This window comes from Piliocolobus tephrosceles, chromosome 19, assembly GCF_002776525.5.
Source record: "Piliocolobus tephrosceles isolate RC106 chromosome 19, ASM277652v3, whole genome shotgun sequence".
Taxonomy (NCBI): Eukaryota; Metazoa; Chordata; class Mammalia; order Primates; family Cercopithecidae; genus Piliocolobus; species Piliocolobus tephrosceles.
The window spans coordinates 47,050,580-47,068,079 of record NC_045452.1 but is presented as its reverse complement, the minus strand read 5'-3'; the positions used below and the strand labels follow the sequence as shown (position 1 = coordinate 47,068,079).

The following is a 17,500-nucleotide window of genomic DNA, read 5'->3' as shown; positions in this document are numbered from 1 at the left end:
CAGCCAGACAGAAGGAATAAGTTCTGGTGTTCTGTGGCACTGTAGGGTGACTGTAGTTAACAATAACTTATTATATATATTCAAAAAGCTAAAAGAGGATTTTGAATGCTCCTAACACAAAGAAGTGATAAATATTTGAGGTAATAAATATGCCGATCACCCTGATTTGATCATTACATATTGAATACATGGATGGAAATATCACTCTGTCCCGTAAAAAAGATATATAATGATTATGCGTCAACTAAAAATAAAAGAAAAAAATGCAAATGCTAGAAAAAAACGAGATGCTTAAAAATAGAGCTGTGTGTAACACGTGGCATCGGAAGAAAGTGAGATGAGGACCAGGAAAGTTTGGGATCAGGCAGGCTTTCCTGACCAGCAGTCCCTGGTGACCTGATGTAACCTGGGACGTACCTAGAGAAAAAGACCACGGCTCTTTGATTTCAGAATAAAAACTGGGCTCCTGTGGCCGGATCCCACATCCATGTTTATTAGGAGACTGTGCCTGTGAATTCCAGATCCAGGGAGGGGGCCAGGGGTGGGGTGCGGCCTCAGGGCCCGTTATTCACTTTTTGCCAAGGGAGCTCTTTTTTCTCTCAGTGATTTTCCTCGGAACCTCCTTCCCTTTCCCCTCTGGAGCCTCTTAATGTCCCCTGAGTGTCCTTGCCACGGGAACCTCTCTCCTGGGACACCCAGGTCTATTAGTCTGTTCTCACGCTGCTAATAAAGACATATCCGAGGCTGGGTAATTTATAAAGGAGAGAGGTTTAATGGACTCACAGTTCCACACGGCTGGGGAGGCCTCACAATTGTGGCGGAAGGTGAATGAGGAGCAAAGTCATGTTTTACATGGCGGCAGGCAAGAGAGCATGTGCAGGGGAACTCCCCTTTATAAAACCATCAGATCTTGTGAGACTTATTCACTACCATGAGAACAGTATGGGAGAAACCGTCACCATGATTCAGTGATCTGCACCCGGCCCCGCCCTTGACACATGGGGATTTTTACAATTCAAGGGGAGATTTGGATGCAGACAAATCATATCACCCACCCAGAGGTTCCTTCATTTGAGAAGGGATCAAAAAGGGACCCTTTGTCTATGCCCCAGTGAGGCCACTGGGCCTGGCCTCTCCTCTCCTTTTCCGACGTAAAGTTTTCATCCTGATCCCGTGAGCGGTGCCCATCGCTCTGGAAGGATTCTTCTCTGGGCTTGTCTTGCACGCAGGACTGCAGTGGAGCATGGTGGTTACTGGGGCCCACACTGGGCTCCTGGGCAGCCTGTGAAGCAGGTGTCCAGGGACACTGATGACAGGGAGTGCCCAGCTGCAGGGCCCCGTGTGTGAATGTGACGGGAGCTCAGGAGAGGGAACTACCCCAGCATCGAGGTGGGCAATGGCTCGGGTCTCCATTTCAGACAGACCCTGGGGCAGAGGGAGAGGAGACACTGGCAAAGATGAGGGCCAGGGGGTGGCCGGGCAGGGGGTGGAGCAGCCAGAAGGCAGTGATGCCGGCGGGGGACCGGGGGGGCTGTGGGAACAGAGGAAAGGTCACACATGAAATGGTCAGCATTGTCTACTGGGCAGCTAGTTGTCCTGAGGATGTTAGAAAGAACAGCTTCGTGAAGTGCCAAAGGCAGCGGAGAGGTTGCGTGGATTTGGGGGTGGGGAGGGGGAAGTGAAGTCAGTGAGCATGTACCTGTCCATCAGTGACGCTGCCGTGAAGGGAGAGAACGTGTCCTTGATAGAAGGATGCTTGGGGCAGGGGAGGAACGGTGGGCCTTGGCCTTGACCCCAGGCTGGATGCCCCTTCCTCAAGACAGGCTGTGGGGCCCGGGGAAGATGAGGATGGAGACAAGCTCTTTGGAAGGTGGGCTATGGCTGCAGGAGCTAAGCCAAAAGCCCAGGTGTGCCTTTCAGGCTTAAAGCCGGAGAGCCAGGTGATGAGGACCCAGATGCCCCCAAACTCTAGACCCCTCTGGCCAGTTGATTACTAAATGTTAACCCTCTCTTGCATGAACGAAGGGGTCTTGAATCCAGCACGCTCTGAACCAGACTCTCCCCCCGCCCCCTCCGCCCCCCAGCACAGTAGCAGCCCCATCCTCCAGCAGTGCAGGGAAGAGACCCGAGAGTCCCTGACTCTGACACTCCCCTGACCCCTAGAACCACCCCATCACCAAGTTCTGCCAGTTTGACTGCTAAACCCCTCCAGCCCCTGCACTCTCTCCGTCTCCGTCCCACACCTGTTCCCAGCCATATCACCTCTGTCCTGGACTTCTGCTATGCCCTCCTAACTGACCCTCTTGCTTCTGGGATGGTGGCCTGCCACTCTCTCCTGCCTGGCCGTCAGAGCGAGCTTTTCACCCTCACACCTCATCATGTCACTTCCCTGCTTGAGACCTTCAGAGGCTTCCTTCACTTGCCGGGCAGACTCCGTGCGTGGTCGCCCTGTGTGGTTCAGCCCCAGCTTGCTTCTCCTACCTTGTCTCCCAGCCCCATGGCCCACACACACAGCGCTGCGTCCCGCCCTGTGCTCAGTCCACAGCCTTAGGGCTTGCTGTGCTCTCTCTGCCTGCGGGGGCTGTGCACAAGCCGCTTCCTCTTTCACAATGTTTTCCCTGCTCCTCTTTGCTAAACCGAAGTGTTTTCAGATCCCAAAGCAAGATCACCTCCCCATGGGCCCCTGCTATTCCCTGACCTCTGCCATCCAGTCTTATCCTATCTATCCTATCTGCCTACCACGTTCTACATCCTGGGGCGTGTCCCGTTTGCAGCTGTTTATTTGTTCTGGGGCTGTTTGATTAACATCTCTCCCTCTGGGCTGTGAGTTCCAGAAGAGTGGGCTCGGAGTCCCTTTTGCTCCTCACGATATTCCCAGAGGCCACACGATGCCTGGCATGTAGTAGGTGCTCAATAAACAAATGAAAAGATCAAGTGAGCCCTGATCAGAGTCTCAGAAAATGGATAGAACTGGGACAAGCAACTGGAATAGGTAGGACATTCCAGGTGGGACACCTGGCTGGATTAAAGGCAGGGGGATACCTGCAGCCTAGCACATACGTGATGTCATCATCACCAAATGGCCATGCCTTACGTCAGGGAGGGACCGCTTATGGTCACCTGCACTGAGGGTGGTCACCCCAGCCAGAGTCCAGGGGATGCAGAATTCACTGTTAGACTTCCTCCCTCGTGCTTTGCATGTCACTCATGAGGACCTCAAATAGCAATGCAAACTTAGGTGCATGGAGCGTGTGCCCTAGGTGGCCCGTAAGCCACCTTGCCGATGCCCTGGTCCACGCTGACCTCACATCCGCCCCACTGCGAGTGTGTGTCAGAAGGGGCCAGAACTCTAGTGGGAGAGGGGCCCTCCTTTCATTCCGATTCCTTTTCTCTATTATTTCCTCTGACATGAAGACACATGGTAAGCGTTTAAACATTTGTTGAAATATTTAACGGTTAGGATTTAAATAGGAACACTAATGGGCAAACAGCATTCAAGTTTCTATGATCCATTTGTTTCCTCTAAACTGCAGCGATACTTCTCTAATTAAGTGACAGCTATTACCAGATGATCCAACTTGTCTCCGGCGGAACCTAGAAAGTGGAGTGAGGCTACTTCGGGAAAGGGAAAGTCCACTCGGAGCCGGAGGGTCTTCCAGTCATCCTCAGCACCACGTGGCAGGGGTGGAGCTGGGTGGGGAGAGGGAGTGGTGGAGAGGTTTCCGATTGTGAGCAAACCGGGGTGTGGCCCAGGGCACATGTCCCCTAGGGCTGTCTTCAAGCCCTGTCCCGGGCACTGAGTGCATGCAGTGGCCTCTTTGTTCCTTTTGATTCCAGTTCGTTTTCTCCTAGGAGACAAAGGAGCTGAATTAAGTTGCAACAACTTCCCTCTTGGGGTTACTGTGCAGTGCGTTTACAACTTGATCGTTTTCTCTACCTCTTTTTCCTGTCAAAGGCAGAGACTGTATCTATAAAAGTGGGGTGCATTTCTCATCTGAGGACACCTATCGTGTGTGCCCAACAGACTCCTTTTTCTAAAAGAGAGAACCCCCCCGGACTTTGGGGGTCGAGGTGGGGAGGTTATCATTTTTAAATTGGCTTATTAAAGCCATAGAGAGCCCAGGGCCAGTTTTGTTACAAAAGTCTTTTGAAAAATAGTGTTCATTGATAGGAAAATATCAAATCCAGCTAGGAGGTCTCCTCTACAATGACAAAGTAATGTTGGAGTTTTGGAAGAAAACTGATGGAGAGGGTGGCGGGGGGCTGGATTCGTCTGCTTGGCTGCCCTAACAAGCACCACAAAATGGGTAGAAATTTACCTTTTCACAGTTCTGGAGGCCAGGTTCAGGGCTTACAGATGCGTCACCACAATCTCTGCCTTCATCTACGCGGCATTCTCCTGTGTGTGTATCTGTCCCAATTTTCCCGTTCTTTTCTCTCCTCCCTCCCTCGTTTTTCTCTCTTTTCTTTCTATTTTTATTTTTATTTTTTGAGACGGAGTCTCGCTCTGTTGCCCACGCTGGAGTGCAGTGGCCGGATCTCAGCTCACTGCAAGCTCTGCCTCCCAGGTTCACGCCATTCTCCTGGCTCAGCCTCCCGAGTAGCTGGGACTACAGGTGCCCGCCACCTTGCCCGGCTAGTTTTTTGTATTTTTTAGTGGAGACGGGGTTTCACCGTGTTAGCCAGGATGGTCTCGATCCCCTGACCTCGTGATCCACCCTTCTCGGCCTCCCAAAGTGCTGGGATTATAGGCTTGAGCCACCGCACCCAGCCTCTCTCTTTTCTTTCTTTTCCCTCCTTCCTTCCTTCCTGCCTTCCTGCCTTCCCGTCTTTCTGTCTTTTTCTTTCTTTCTTCTTTCTCTCTTTTTCTTTCTTTCTTCCTCTCTTCTTTCTTTTTTCCTTCCTGCTCTCCCTCCTTTCTCTCTCTCTTCTCCTTCCCCTCCCTTCCCCTCCCTTCCCCTCCCCTCCCCTCCCCTCCTTCCGTTTTCTTTGTTTCCAGGCCAAGCTGGAGTGCAGTGACACAATCATATTTCATTTCGGCCTTGGCCTCCCCGGCTCAGGTGATCCTCCCACCGCAGCCTCCATAGTAGCTGGGACTATAGGCATGCACCATTAGGCCTGGCTAATTTTTTATAGAGAGGGGGTTTCACCTTGTTGCCTGGCTGGTCTTGAACTCCTGAGCTTAAGGCATCTGCTCACCTCAGACTCCCAAGGGGCTGGGATTACAGATGTGAGTCACCACGCCCAGCCCAAATTTCCACACTTTTAAAGGACACCAGTCATACTGCATTAGGGCTCACCCTAATAGCCTCCTTTAAACTTGATTACCTCTGTAAAGACTCTCTCTCCAAATAAGGTCAAATTCTGAGGTCCTGGGGTTAGACTTTAACCTATGAATTTTGGGAGAATATAATTCAACCCACACAGGGATGAAACATTTAAAGGCAAATATTAAAATGTTCACTTTGTGTCTTACTTCAAAATCTATACTAGTTTTAAAAATATAGTTCAGAATCAGATCCAGCGATCTCCGATCTGTGCTGTTAGAAATCAGAAATGTAGTTACTTGACTGGGCTCAGTGGCTCACGCCTGTAATCCCAGCACTTTGGGAGGCCAAGACGGGTGGATAACTTGAGGTCAGGAGTTCAAGGCCAGCCTGGCCAACATGGTGAAACCCTGTCTCTACTAAAAATGCAAAAATTAGCCGGGTGTAGTGGTACACACCGTAGTCCCATCTACTCGGGAGGCTGAGGCAGGAGAATCGCTTGAACCTGGGAGGTAGAGTTTGCAGTGAGCCAAGGTCATGCTACTGCACTCTAGCCTGGGCGACCGAGTAAGACTCAGTCTCAAAAAAAAAAAAAATAGAAGTGTGGTTACTTTGGGGGACAGAATGCCTGGGAGAGGACATGGGGATGGCAGGGAGGACCTTCCAGATGCTGGCTGTGTGTTCTGTTTCTTGATCCGAGTGACATTTCTGTGGGTGTCTTTGCTGTTTGAGAAAACATTGAGCTGCTGACTTATCATTAGAGCACTCCTCCATACAGCGTCTTAGATTTTAATGAAAAGTTCACCTAGGACATCTATTCAGCACACGAATTAGGACATCTGCTGCCTACTTTCACGGCGATTTCAGGATTTGCTTTCTGTCTATGAAAACGGAAACGAATAATTCTCAGCCAGGGCTGCGGGGCCATGGGGAGAGCATTTAGGGAATAAATAGCAAGTGCAGATTCTCGAATTGTTGAAGGCTGTTCCTTTTCACAGGCCTCTCTGGACACCTGGACAAGGGATCTTGAATTCCATGCTGTGCAGGTAAGAACTTGCGGGATTATTATGTATTAGTCAGCGTTCTCCAGAGAAACAGAACCAGCAGAGCATGGAGAGAGAGAGAGATGGAGACTGAGATTTATTTTAAGGAGTTGGATCACACAGTTGTGGGGATTGGCAAGTCTGAAATCTGCAGGACAGACCAGCAGGGTGGATGAGTTGAAGTTGCAGCCTCAAGTCCGAAGGCCATCTAGAGGCAGAATTTCTTTTGCCAGAAGACCTCGTTCTTTTTTCCTTAAGGCCCTTGACTGATCGGATGAGACCCACCCACATTAGGGAGGATAATCGACTTAAAGTCTAATTTAAATGTTAACTACTTTATTTATTATTATTATTATTATTACTAGTATTATTATTATTTTGGGTCTCTCTCTGTCACCCAGGCTGGAGTGCAGTGGTGTGATTTCGGCTCACTGCAAACTCCGCCTGCCGGGTTCAAGCAATTCTCCTGCCTCAGCCTCCTGAGTAGCTGGGATTACAGGTGCCCACTATCACGCCTGGCTAGCTTTTGTATTTTTAGTAGAGATGGGGTTTCATCATGTTGGCCAGGCTGTTCTTGAACTCTTGACCTCAAGTGATCCACCCACCTCAGCCTCCCAAAGTGCTGGGATTATAGGGTGAGCCACTGCTCCCGGCCTGTTAATCACGTCTTTAAAAACACCTTCACAGAACAATCTAGACTGGTATTTGGCCAAACAACTGGGAACCATGGCCTAGCCAAGTTAACATATGAAATTAACCATCACTTATGATCCTAAGGGTTGGTCAGTCTCTGCCCAGGGCAGCAGGCTCTGCCAGCCCCATCCTGGTCCAGAATTAAAACATGCAGAATCTTGTGAGTTTATCAGAATCCCTTTAGACCACATTGGTTCTGGCTATGTGGAATTGACTGTTTTTTAATGTCTCATTACAACTCTACACCTGGCTGTGCATTTCTGTTTCCACCTGTATGAGAAATGGGATTTGCAGCTATCTAGAGCTTCCTGGCTCAATGGCCTAATTTATGAATGAAGCCCTCTTTTTTTTTTTTTTTTTTTTGAGATGGAGTCTCGCTGTGTTGCCCAGGCTGGAGTGCGGTGTTGTGATCTTGGCTCACTGTAACCTCTGCCTTCCGAGCTCAAGTGATTCTCCTGCCTCAACGTCTTGAGCAGCTGGGACTACAGACGCTCGCCACCACGCCCAGCTAATTTTTATATTTTTAGTAGAGACGGGGTTTCACCATCTTGGCCAGGCTGGTCTCAAACTCCTGACCTCAAGTGATCTGCCTGCCTCGGCCTCGCAAAGTGCTGGGATGACAAGCGTAAGCCACCACGCCTGGCTCAAAGCCCTCTTTTTATCAACTCACTTGTAGGTTTTTCTGCAGCAAAATCAGATTTCCCCTTATGTGATGGGCAGTAAGGAACCAAAACCAACCAGCCACCGACATCTGGGCCCCGGGCCATCCCAGGGGGCAGAGGTCAGCATTTGGTTCTGACACACCAAACAGCCTGGTGAGGCTTACTAATCATCAGAGGGAAGGAAAGCTCCAGAAAAGCCCACGTCCAGCTGGACTTGATAAGAGTTACTCAAAGAAAACTCGTCTCCGCTCCCAGCGTTCCTCTGCCAGATGCGGAAAGAGGGAGATTTCCCAGGCAGCCATCCGTCCTCCGGCCTGGGGTGATGAGGGTGCAAAGCAAGCATCCATCCCTGTTAAATGGATGCATTTGCTGCTCAGGCGATAAAGCAGGCGTGATGTGTGTTCGCTGTTATCCTCCCAGAGCTGGGAAGGAACCACACTTTTGGTTACACGTGGGAAAACACCTCCCTCGAGGAGAAGTGAATTGCCCAAGGTCACCCAACACATTCTGGAGAGAGCAAGGAATGGACTCCAGACTTCAGACTGCCGAGCTGTGACCGTGGCTGGGATTCTCAGGTGCAGCACCCGCGGCAGCCACGCCCGGAAATAAGGGGGCGGTGTGGGTCTTTGGAACACAGAAGCCTGGGGTCATTCCTCAGTGGCCAGCATAGCCCTAGTTGCACAGCCATCAGGGAAGACTCCAAAGAGAACCAGCTCTCTGGAGCTCAGACTTTTGGGCTTAGGATGGGTTTCCCCGTCCTGTAGGCATCTCCGTCTCCTCCACGGGACAATACACAACATGAAGGATCCTGGGTAAATGATTGATCATGGGGCCGTGTTTTCAAAATGTCCTTCTTTGTAAATGTCCATGCACATCTGCAGTGGGTGGAAATAGTTGATAGAGAACAAGACGCTGTTTAGTGTATATGGCTTGCCTCTGGGGCCTCATGTGGTCTTTTCTTTGATCTGCCTGGGGGGATTTGGAACTGTGCTTGAAGGTGCAAGAGGGCGGGCTTCGAACCGAGAGCTTGAATTCCATCACCCACTCTCAAGTCCACGTGGGTACTGGAGCGTATCGGAGGGAAGCCAGGAGTCTCTGCAGGCGGCTGCTTTGCTGTGTGAGGAACTTGCATGTGGAAGGGCGATGTGATAGTCCCTCTGAAGATCTGTTTCTGTTATGTAAGGCAATTTAGCATCCTGCTCCCTAGGAAATTTCTTTTGGAGAAAATAGGCCATGCAAATGAAAAAGTCTGATTGGGTGATTGGTTGCATTTGGTAACATGTGCTTGGAGGGCAGGGAGATTGGCTGGTTGTAAATAAACATGCTTTCTCCAGGCTGTTGACCGGTCTGCGTGGACTGACTCTGAGGTTTGTCCCCGACAGGGAGCAGGTGGGGTGAATTCTTGATTTCTCCTTAGAAACAGGTTACTGTGAAATCACTGATTCTTTTCAGCTGGAGAAGCATGTGCTAGGGGTTCTTGGAGGACATATCAGGGTGCAGGATCTTGGGATGAAGTTTAACAAGGGTGGCCTTGGCAGGGTTTCCTGGAATTTTCTGTCTGGGGGTGCAGTTTTCCTCTTTTCTGCCCCCATAGCAGCTTTCTGCTCATTGCCAAATAGCCCTCTTGTCAGCGACAGGAGAAATTGGGTCTTACAGGCCAACCCTGGTCTCTTTCCACAGCAAACTCCCACGCATGACACACCACTAGGTGCCTATGGACCCTGCCTGGTTGCTACTACTGGTCCTCAGAGGTTTTGCATCTTGATTGCTAAGCTTTTGAGAACCCAAGGAAGGTTAGAAAGGAATGAAAAGAAACCTGGACAGCCACCGGCAGCTCTCAAGGCTGTGGGTCACAGAGCAGCCCGAAAAAATGTTTGCTGATCGACTTAAAAAGCAATCCTAAAATGGAAGGAACTGCAGTGTTGTCTTTTCTACCAAATGTCGTTTGGAAATGGAGACAAAGGCGCATTTGATTACTTTTTCCCGTAGAAGGTGGTAGCAGGTAGAGCTGGTGATTTTGCATAAAAGTAGAGAAAGGGAACCAACTAAAAGGAGATTCTGCTAGATTTTTCAGGATAGCGGGTAACATTGCCTTTGCTGCTGGATGGGTGTGCGTCTCTGTGTAAGCGCGTGTGCAAAAGCTTCTTCTCCTTTGCCTTGGAGAAGGTGGCCTGTTGGTGTGTCATGGACACAAAGGGAGAGGAAAGCCTTGGAAGGCGGTGACTGTCCTTTGCTGGCTTCAACCAAGGTGACCTGGAGCACACGTTCCCCTTGCAAGTTCCCCTTCGGGGCATCCCAGATAATGCCCCGGAGCACACAACTTTCTCTGGAACATTCGGATCCCACTGCAGGAGCGTAGGACTGTGGCACGGTCCTGCCTCTGTACCTTTCCATCCCTGGAACCGCCTGACCCTGCCCCAGGCTCTGAGACTGTGGTGTCAAGTCAAGGGTTGACAACATCGACTTCAGGGCTGGGAAAATCCACGTTTCCACCGGGCTCACGGTGGATTACATAAGCACTACAGACTGTTTCTTCACATGTAAAGGAAGTAGCAGAATTTGCCTTCTGGTGGGTCATGTCCCCAGTGCAGCGTCTGGCACCCTGCGTGTTCTCAAAAAAGGCTGGTGGCAGCTGTGAAGGTGCTGAGGAGGGAGTTTGAGGAAGCTTCGCCTCTCCTGGCTTCCCATGTCACCCCTTTGTTAGGGAGCAGCCACATCAGCTACAGGCCAGGCTCCCAGGGAGCTGTGGCCCCTCACAGTGGCACTTGCCACGAGGCTCAGCGTCCCCACTTCCCACATCTCCCCCGTCTTCTTTCCCACTCACAAACGGGACATCATGAACTCTAATCTGCAAAGACTTTGAACATCCTTATTAGAAAGGGCTGTAAAAGTGCAAAGAGACGTTTCCCCGAGAAGCTTCTCAACAACGTGAATGGAAACTAGATGAGCTCTCTTGGTTTGCAAATGCTGGTTAAAGTTGAGGGCAAAAATGTGAAAAAGAAAAGTCTTTTTTTCCTCCTCACCCACGGTGAGGTCAGAGGTGGGGTTGCTTTAGCAGTAAACACCAAACACAGGCTTTAGGGCCGGAAAAAGAACTGCTGCTGCTTTTTAGTGACATCACCTTTCCCAGAAGCTTGAACTGAATCAAAATTAATTCAGTTCAGTTTGTACCAGCCCTTTTAAAAAAATTTCAATAACTGTTTATTAAGCTTTCTCTAAGCATCTGGCTTTATGTCAGAGGCTGTGGACTTGAAGATATATAAAAGTCAAATTCACTCCCATCAGATGGATTATCATCTAGTACAACAAAGGCAAGATTTAAACCAAAAGAATGGCCGCTGCCAAGCGTTTTGGCTCACATCTGTAATCCCAGCGTTTTGGGAAGCTGAGACAGGAGGGTTGCTTGAGGCAGGAGTTCGAAACCAGCCTGGACAGCATAACGAGACCCCATCTCTACAAGAAATCTTTCTTTTTAAAATAGCTGGGCATGGTGGTGCACACCTGTAGTCCCAGCTACTCAGGAGGCTGAGGTAGGAGGATCACTTGAGCCCAGGAGCTCGAGGTTGCAGTGAGATATGATGACACCACTGCACCCCAGCCTGGGTGATAGCACAAGACCCTGCCTCAAGAAAAAAAAAAATGCTTCATACACACGAGTCCTAAGTATGCAAGTAAGTTCTCGCACGATTAGGGTAGAAAGGGCTGGAAGCCCATCAGGACCACTCAGGGCTCCCTGGATTTGTTGTATATGTTGTGTTGGCACCTACTTGACTTGACTGCCCCAAATAGATCCTGATGTGAAGGTGGAAGCAGTTATGTTCCCAGTTGCCTTTGCAAAGCCATTACTGCGGGCACAATCTTTGGGCTCCACTTTAAATGCAGACAGGAGGTTTCCAGAAGCCCTTCTCTGCTTCACCTTAGTTTGTTGGGCTTGTTCCGGAAGAACTGACCTCCTAGGAATGCCTTGCCCTTGCTGGAAGGCCTTGAAAGAGCACAGTGAAAGGGAGCTGGGGTCCATTGAAGGCCACTCGCTGCCCAGGCAGAGGGAGATGGGCTTCCTGGAGCATTGGCTGGGCCACAGCTCCTCCCTCATTCAACACACAGTTGAGAGCATAGAGTATTGAAAAGCTGGAGTTTCTCTCATCGGTTTGGATGACTTTTCAAAGAGGAATTCCACTGTATCTTCTAGCGTGTGTCTAAGTGCATATGTTTGCTTCTGATTTGCAGGATAAAAAGCCCAAAGAACAAGAAAAAAGAGGGGATTTTCTTCATCGACCATTCTCCAAGAAGTTGGACAAGAACCTGCCCTCGCACAAACAGCCCTCAGGCTCGCTCATGACACAGATTCAGAACACCAAAGCCCTCCTGAAGGACCGGAAGGCCTCCAAGTCCAGCTTCCCCGACAAAGGTGGGTGAGCTCTGGGGACACTCTCAGGCCACTCGTGTTGGGCTGCGTGTCCACTGTGTAGCCCTCACAGCGGATGGCCGAATGGGCCGTAGAGCAGAGATGATTCCTGTGCCCACAGAAAGGCAGGATTAATGGACCTGAGGTTGCCTGAGCACAGTCCAGGACCAAGCTGTGTGGCATTAGCCACTTGCGCAGGAAGGGTTTCAGAAAACAGAGATGGGGTGCAAAGTATTATGGAAACAGAAATTGGGGTGGATCATACTGTTAGAACAGAGTTTGGGAGGCACAGTATTGCAGGAGCAGAGGTCAGGGTATGTGGTACTGTAGGGACAGAGATGAGGCTGTAAGGAACTGTGGGAGTAAAGATGGGGTGCAGAGCAGAGGCCAGGGTATGCGGTACTATAGGGGCAGAGTTGAGGCTGTTAGGAACTGTGGGAGTAGAGATGGGGTGCCGAGCAGAGGTCGGGGTGTGCGGTACTGTAGGGGCAGAGTTGAGGCTGTAGGGAACTGTGGGAGTAGAGATGGCGTGCAGAGCGGAGACTGGGTATCTCCCCGAGTTCAGATTCCAGCTCTGCTGCCTGCAGAGGTGCAAGTTCCTTTACTGCTGAGGGTCTTCACTGGATTTTTAAGGGCTCCCACCTGTCGGAGCTGTTGGGCAGATGAGGTGAGATGCATATGTAGGCTTCCTCACCTGAGTCAGAATCCAGCCCATCACAGAGAACTGACAAATGTGGATTTCCCTCCTCTGGGAGGAGTGCTAAAAGATGCAAAAAGCACACCTTACTGGGCACAGGCTTAACACATGGTAGAAACGCCGAGAGGAGACACAGGAGCTGAGGGCGTCCTGAAGCAGAGCCGTGAGGTAGAAGAGAGGTTCGTGTTACTGAAGGGGATGAGACACTTCTTGGGGTTCAATCTCCTTAAATATGAAGAACCAGGTTCAGAGAGGGCCGTGGCTGTCTGAGATACACTCAGGTGAAGAGGGCAGTTAGTCCCTGAGCAGGACTTGAACCCGTCTCCTGTCCTTCTGCCTCCCATGCTGCTCCCAGAGAGAGGCCACTGTCCCCACATTGCCCAAAGCGACCTGCTTTCCCTGGGGCAGAGCATGCAGTGGATCTGGGAGGGGCAGCAGTGTCCATGTGGCAGCTGGAACATTGGAGATCTTGGCCATTAATGAAGTTTTACTTCTTTCTGCTGATGCATCTCAGGCGCCTGTGCCGGCCAGTTTCATTTCAGCGCCTATGTGTTTATTTCTGCAAGGCAGGGAGGCTTCCCAGTGCCCTCAGCTGCTCCCAAAATCGATCCCAGTGGGCAGCAGCTTGCTCCTGCAGCCGGGCCTCCACAGAGCCTATAAAACGTTATGGGAGAAGAAAGAAGCTAAGACAGAGCTTATTCCACATGAACTTGGCTTTATTTCCCTCATCTCCAAATCCGTAGAGGGTTTCCCCTTTCTTTTCTGGCCCAGTTTGCAAACCTGGATTCTAGTCTGTGCCAACCAGAGATAGAAAGCATGGGGATCTGGCACGTTGCCTTAACTGTGTGGATGGATGATGTTTTACCCCCGTTCAGAATTGGATGAGGCTCCATCCAGATCAGAAGTCACGAGGGAGCCTTAAAAGGGAAGGAAATCCTGACACATGCTCCAACACAGATGAAGCTGGAGGGCATTATGCTAAGTGCATTACGCCAGTCACTAGAGGCAGATAGTGTGATTCCACTTATATGAGGTCCCTGGAGTGGTTAGATTCATAGAGACAGGCAGTAAAATGGTGGTTGCCGGGGGTTTCAGAGAGTGGGGATGTATATGGGGTGTTAGATTTGCAACAGGAAGACAGTTCTGGAGACTGATTCTACAACAGTGTGAGTATACTTATTACAGCTGAACTGTACACTTGAAAATGGTTAAGATAACATTTCTGTTACGTGTTTTTTACCACGGTAAATAAATTTTTTAAAAGTCACGAGGGAAGCACGCCTTCCAGTGTGGGCTGTCCGAGGACCAGATTGGCAGGAGTTCAGTCAGGGGACCTTGGTGTGCTTCTGGGATTTTTATGGATATGCTTTTGAGTACATGTGCCTTTTTTATTCCAAGATCCTTTGGCAAGGTCCAGATTTTTTTTTTCCACTTTTTTGTGAGACAGAATCTCACTCTGTCACCCAGCCTGCAGTGCAGTAGTGCCATCAAGGCTCACTGCAGCCTCCACTTTTGAGGTTCAGGCGGTCCTCCCACCTCAGCCTCCCAAGTACCACCTGCAAGACCACAGGTGCATGCCACCACACCCAGCTAATTTTTAAAAAAATTTTTAGAGACAGGGTCTTGCCATATTGCCCAGGCGGGTCTTGAACTCCTGGGCTCAGGCAGTCCTCCCACCTTGGCCTCCCAAAGTGCTGGGATTACAGGCGTGAGCCACCGCTGCCTCGGGTCCAGAATTTTAAGCAATCAAAAGCAGGCACAATGTTAGGCTGGGGCCATGCGGCAAATTGGAATCCGGGAGACCTCCTGTCGCCAGCCCCTCTGTCCCTCTGTCCTAGAAAGACTGCCCGGCCTCTGTGGGGAGACTGACACGCTGCTGGTGACTTTTGCAAAGTAGCCAAGGCTGTTTGCTGGTTGGTTTCTTCTGACCTTGGCGGGGAACTGTCTCAGTCGAGCTGAGGTCAGAGCAGGCAGGCAGAAGGGCCGTGAACACTGTCCAGGCGTCCTCATGATTTTTTACGCTTTCTTGGTGTGCAGATTCCTTTGGCTGCCGCAATATTTTCCGCAAAACCTCTGATTCCAATTGTGTGGCTTCTTCTTCCATGGAGTTCATCCCCGTGCCACCACCCAGGACCCCGAGGATTGTGAAGAAACCGGAGCCCCATCAGCCAGGGCCCGGAAGCACCAGCATCCCCCACAAGGAAGACCCCCTGATGCTGGACATGGTGCGCTCCTTCGAGTCTGTGGACCGAGACGACCACATAGAAGTGCTGTCTCCCTCTCATCACTACAGGATTCTGAACTCCCCGGTCAGCTTGGCTCGCAGAAATTCCAGCGAGAGGACGCTGTCCCCGGGTCTGCCGTCTGGAAGCATGTCGCCTCTCCATACTCCTTTGCATCCAACTCTGGTCTCTTTTGCTCATGAAGATAAAAACAGCCCCCCAAAAGAGGAGGGCCTGTGTTCCCCACCTCCGGTTCCCAGCAATGGCCCCATGCAGCCTCTGGGGAGCCCGAACTGTGTGAAAAGCCGAGGCCGGTTCCCCATGATGGGCATCGGACAGATGCTGAGGAAGCGCCATCAGAGTCTGCAGCCATCTGCAGATAGGCCCCTGGAGGCCAGCCTGCCCCCGCTGCAGCCCCTAGCCCCCGTGAACCTTACCTTTGACATGGCCGATGGGGTCAAGACCCAGTGCTAACTTGAGCCAGCGGGATGTGGGGTAGCTCTAGAAAATAGCAGTGAAACGGAGCTCCACGCATCTGTCAGGGTGTGAACATTCCAAGGCCTCGCTTGGAGCATCCTTAGTGGCCCCATTGGTTCCTGCCGTGCAGTATCCCACCTGTAGCTGAATCCACAGACCCAAAGCCTGCACAACCCAACCTCACTTAGGGACCCCCAGAGATGCTGGAATCGCTAGGAGGGTTGGCTCCAGGGACAGCCAATTTCTATCGTTCAGATCTTCCTTCCTCTCAACTTACTCACCAACCCCTTCCAGTTCCCACTTCCCCCAGGCTTGGAGGGAAAATGGGGCATCAGCCTTCTGGGGCCATCAGATTATAGACTGTTACCAGATCTTTCTTCACACTGTGCTACATGTGTGCCTCTCACAGCAGTTGGCCACAGTCACAGGGAGAGAACAACATCGCAGTCATTCATCCAGACCACGTTTCCTCTGCGGAGTGTAGCAGCCCTGCCTTTCATAGCAGGGATTCCCCGAAGACCAGCAGGAGCCCGGGGCAGGCCCAGGATCCTCAGAGGAAGACGGAGAGGAGCTTCGGACCAAGGTCAAAGCACACGGTGGGGAACGCAACAGAAGAGAGAGACTGAAGGAGACACTCATTTCCCAAGCAAGATTTTGATAGATTGTTGTTGTTGTTGTTGTTGAAACGTGCTGATGATTGAATTATCTTTTCCAAAGAGTTTTTTTTTTTTAAAACATGATGTCAGTAAATTGAAATAACATGCTTTTTTAAAACTGGGATGGAGAGATGAGAAGCAATTCCACCAAACTCGTGTTTGCACGGGAGGGTTCAGTGTGGAGAGCAAAAAAGCTGACTGTGGTGATGTGCGGAGTGCTGTGGCCCACAGGCAGGGCAAGTCTCGGTGGTCCTGTTTCCTCCTGTTGTTTAAGGCAAAGCCCTGATCCTTCTGGGAGGCATAGAACACGGTTACAGCTGGTTCTGTAGAAAGAGAGAAATGATGATTGTGACAATTCAGAGCATAATTCGGATGGCGAGAAGGCGGCGTTACCTCTGTGCGATGCGGATTTCAAGGGGCCCACAGAATTCATGCAGCTCAGAGCCCAGCGAGTTAGCTGGGAGCAGGCCTGAGAACCTGTTCAGATACGGACCAGTTTCTTCTTCGAGGAAAGCCGAGCTCCTCAAACAGGGTTCAGTCCACATTGTGTTTTCACACCTTTCTCCAAGGATCGAACCAAAGATGTGTCTCCCGTATTGTGTCCGTGCCCCCCACTGTGTGTGTGTTTTGTGGCCCCCCGTGTTGTCTGACTGTATCCAGCTGGCACTTGGCAGGGTGCACTCATGGGTGAGAAGAATCAGAAAAAGAAGACTCATCCGCACAGGTTGGATAGGGGTGAGTGTAGGAGACTGGTTACAGAATGATCTGGAGTCTTCACATTTTGACCAGTGCAGGTGTGACCAGAGACCGCCTCTGTGGCCACCTCGGATAGTCATCTCAGTCCATGGATCCCAAAATGCAAATCTAGAATTGCAAAGTCAGCCTTTATTTTCCTGGCAGGCAGCCTTGCCAGAGGGCAGAGAGGCAGTTCTGAATCATTCTCTCATTCACTAGTGGTGACATCCCTTAGTCCCTCACGTCTCTGACAGAGCAGGAGAGAATGGATATTTGGCCGACCTTGGTGAGACCTGGAGCTGCCTCCTTTCTCCCCAGGGGATCACCCCAGCTCGAGGGCATTCTAGGATGAGCTCAGACCCCTTGGCGATTGGTGTTATTTTTTGTATAGCTTCAGACTGGGTTCCAGAACTTACCATTGAAAACAGAGCTTTTAGGCCAGGCGTGGTGGCTCATGCCTGTAATCCCAGCACTTTGGGAGGCCGAGACGAGTGGATCGCTTGAGCTCAGGAGTTCGAGAGCAGCCTGGGCAACATGGTGAAAGCCCTTCCCTACCAAAAAATACAAAAAAAAAAAAAAAAAATAGCTGGGTGTGGTGGCAGGTGCCAGTAGTCCCAGCTACTTGGGGGACTGAGGTGGGAGG

The 17,500-nt window shown here is 50.8% G+C and overlaps 1 protein-coding gene across 1 annotated transcript in view; it reads left to right on the top strand.

Annotated features, from left to right (window-relative positions):
* HUNK (hormonally up-regulated Neu-associated kinase) overlaps positions 1–15,547 on the top strand; it is a 124,800-nt gene extending 109,253 nt beyond the window's left edge. The window contains exons 9-11 of the mRNA XM_023189426.1: positions 6,266–6,313; positions 11,893–12,073; positions 14,805–15,547. Coding sequence (XP_023045194.1) covers positions 6,266–6,313; positions 11,893–12,073; positions 14,805–15,463 — 888 coding nt within the window. The 3' untranslated portion in view covers positions 15,464–15,547. The remainder of the gene's footprint in view (positions 1–6,265; positions 6,314–11,892; positions 12,074–14,804) is intronic.
* Positions 15,548–17,500: the final 1,953 nt, after the last annotated feature.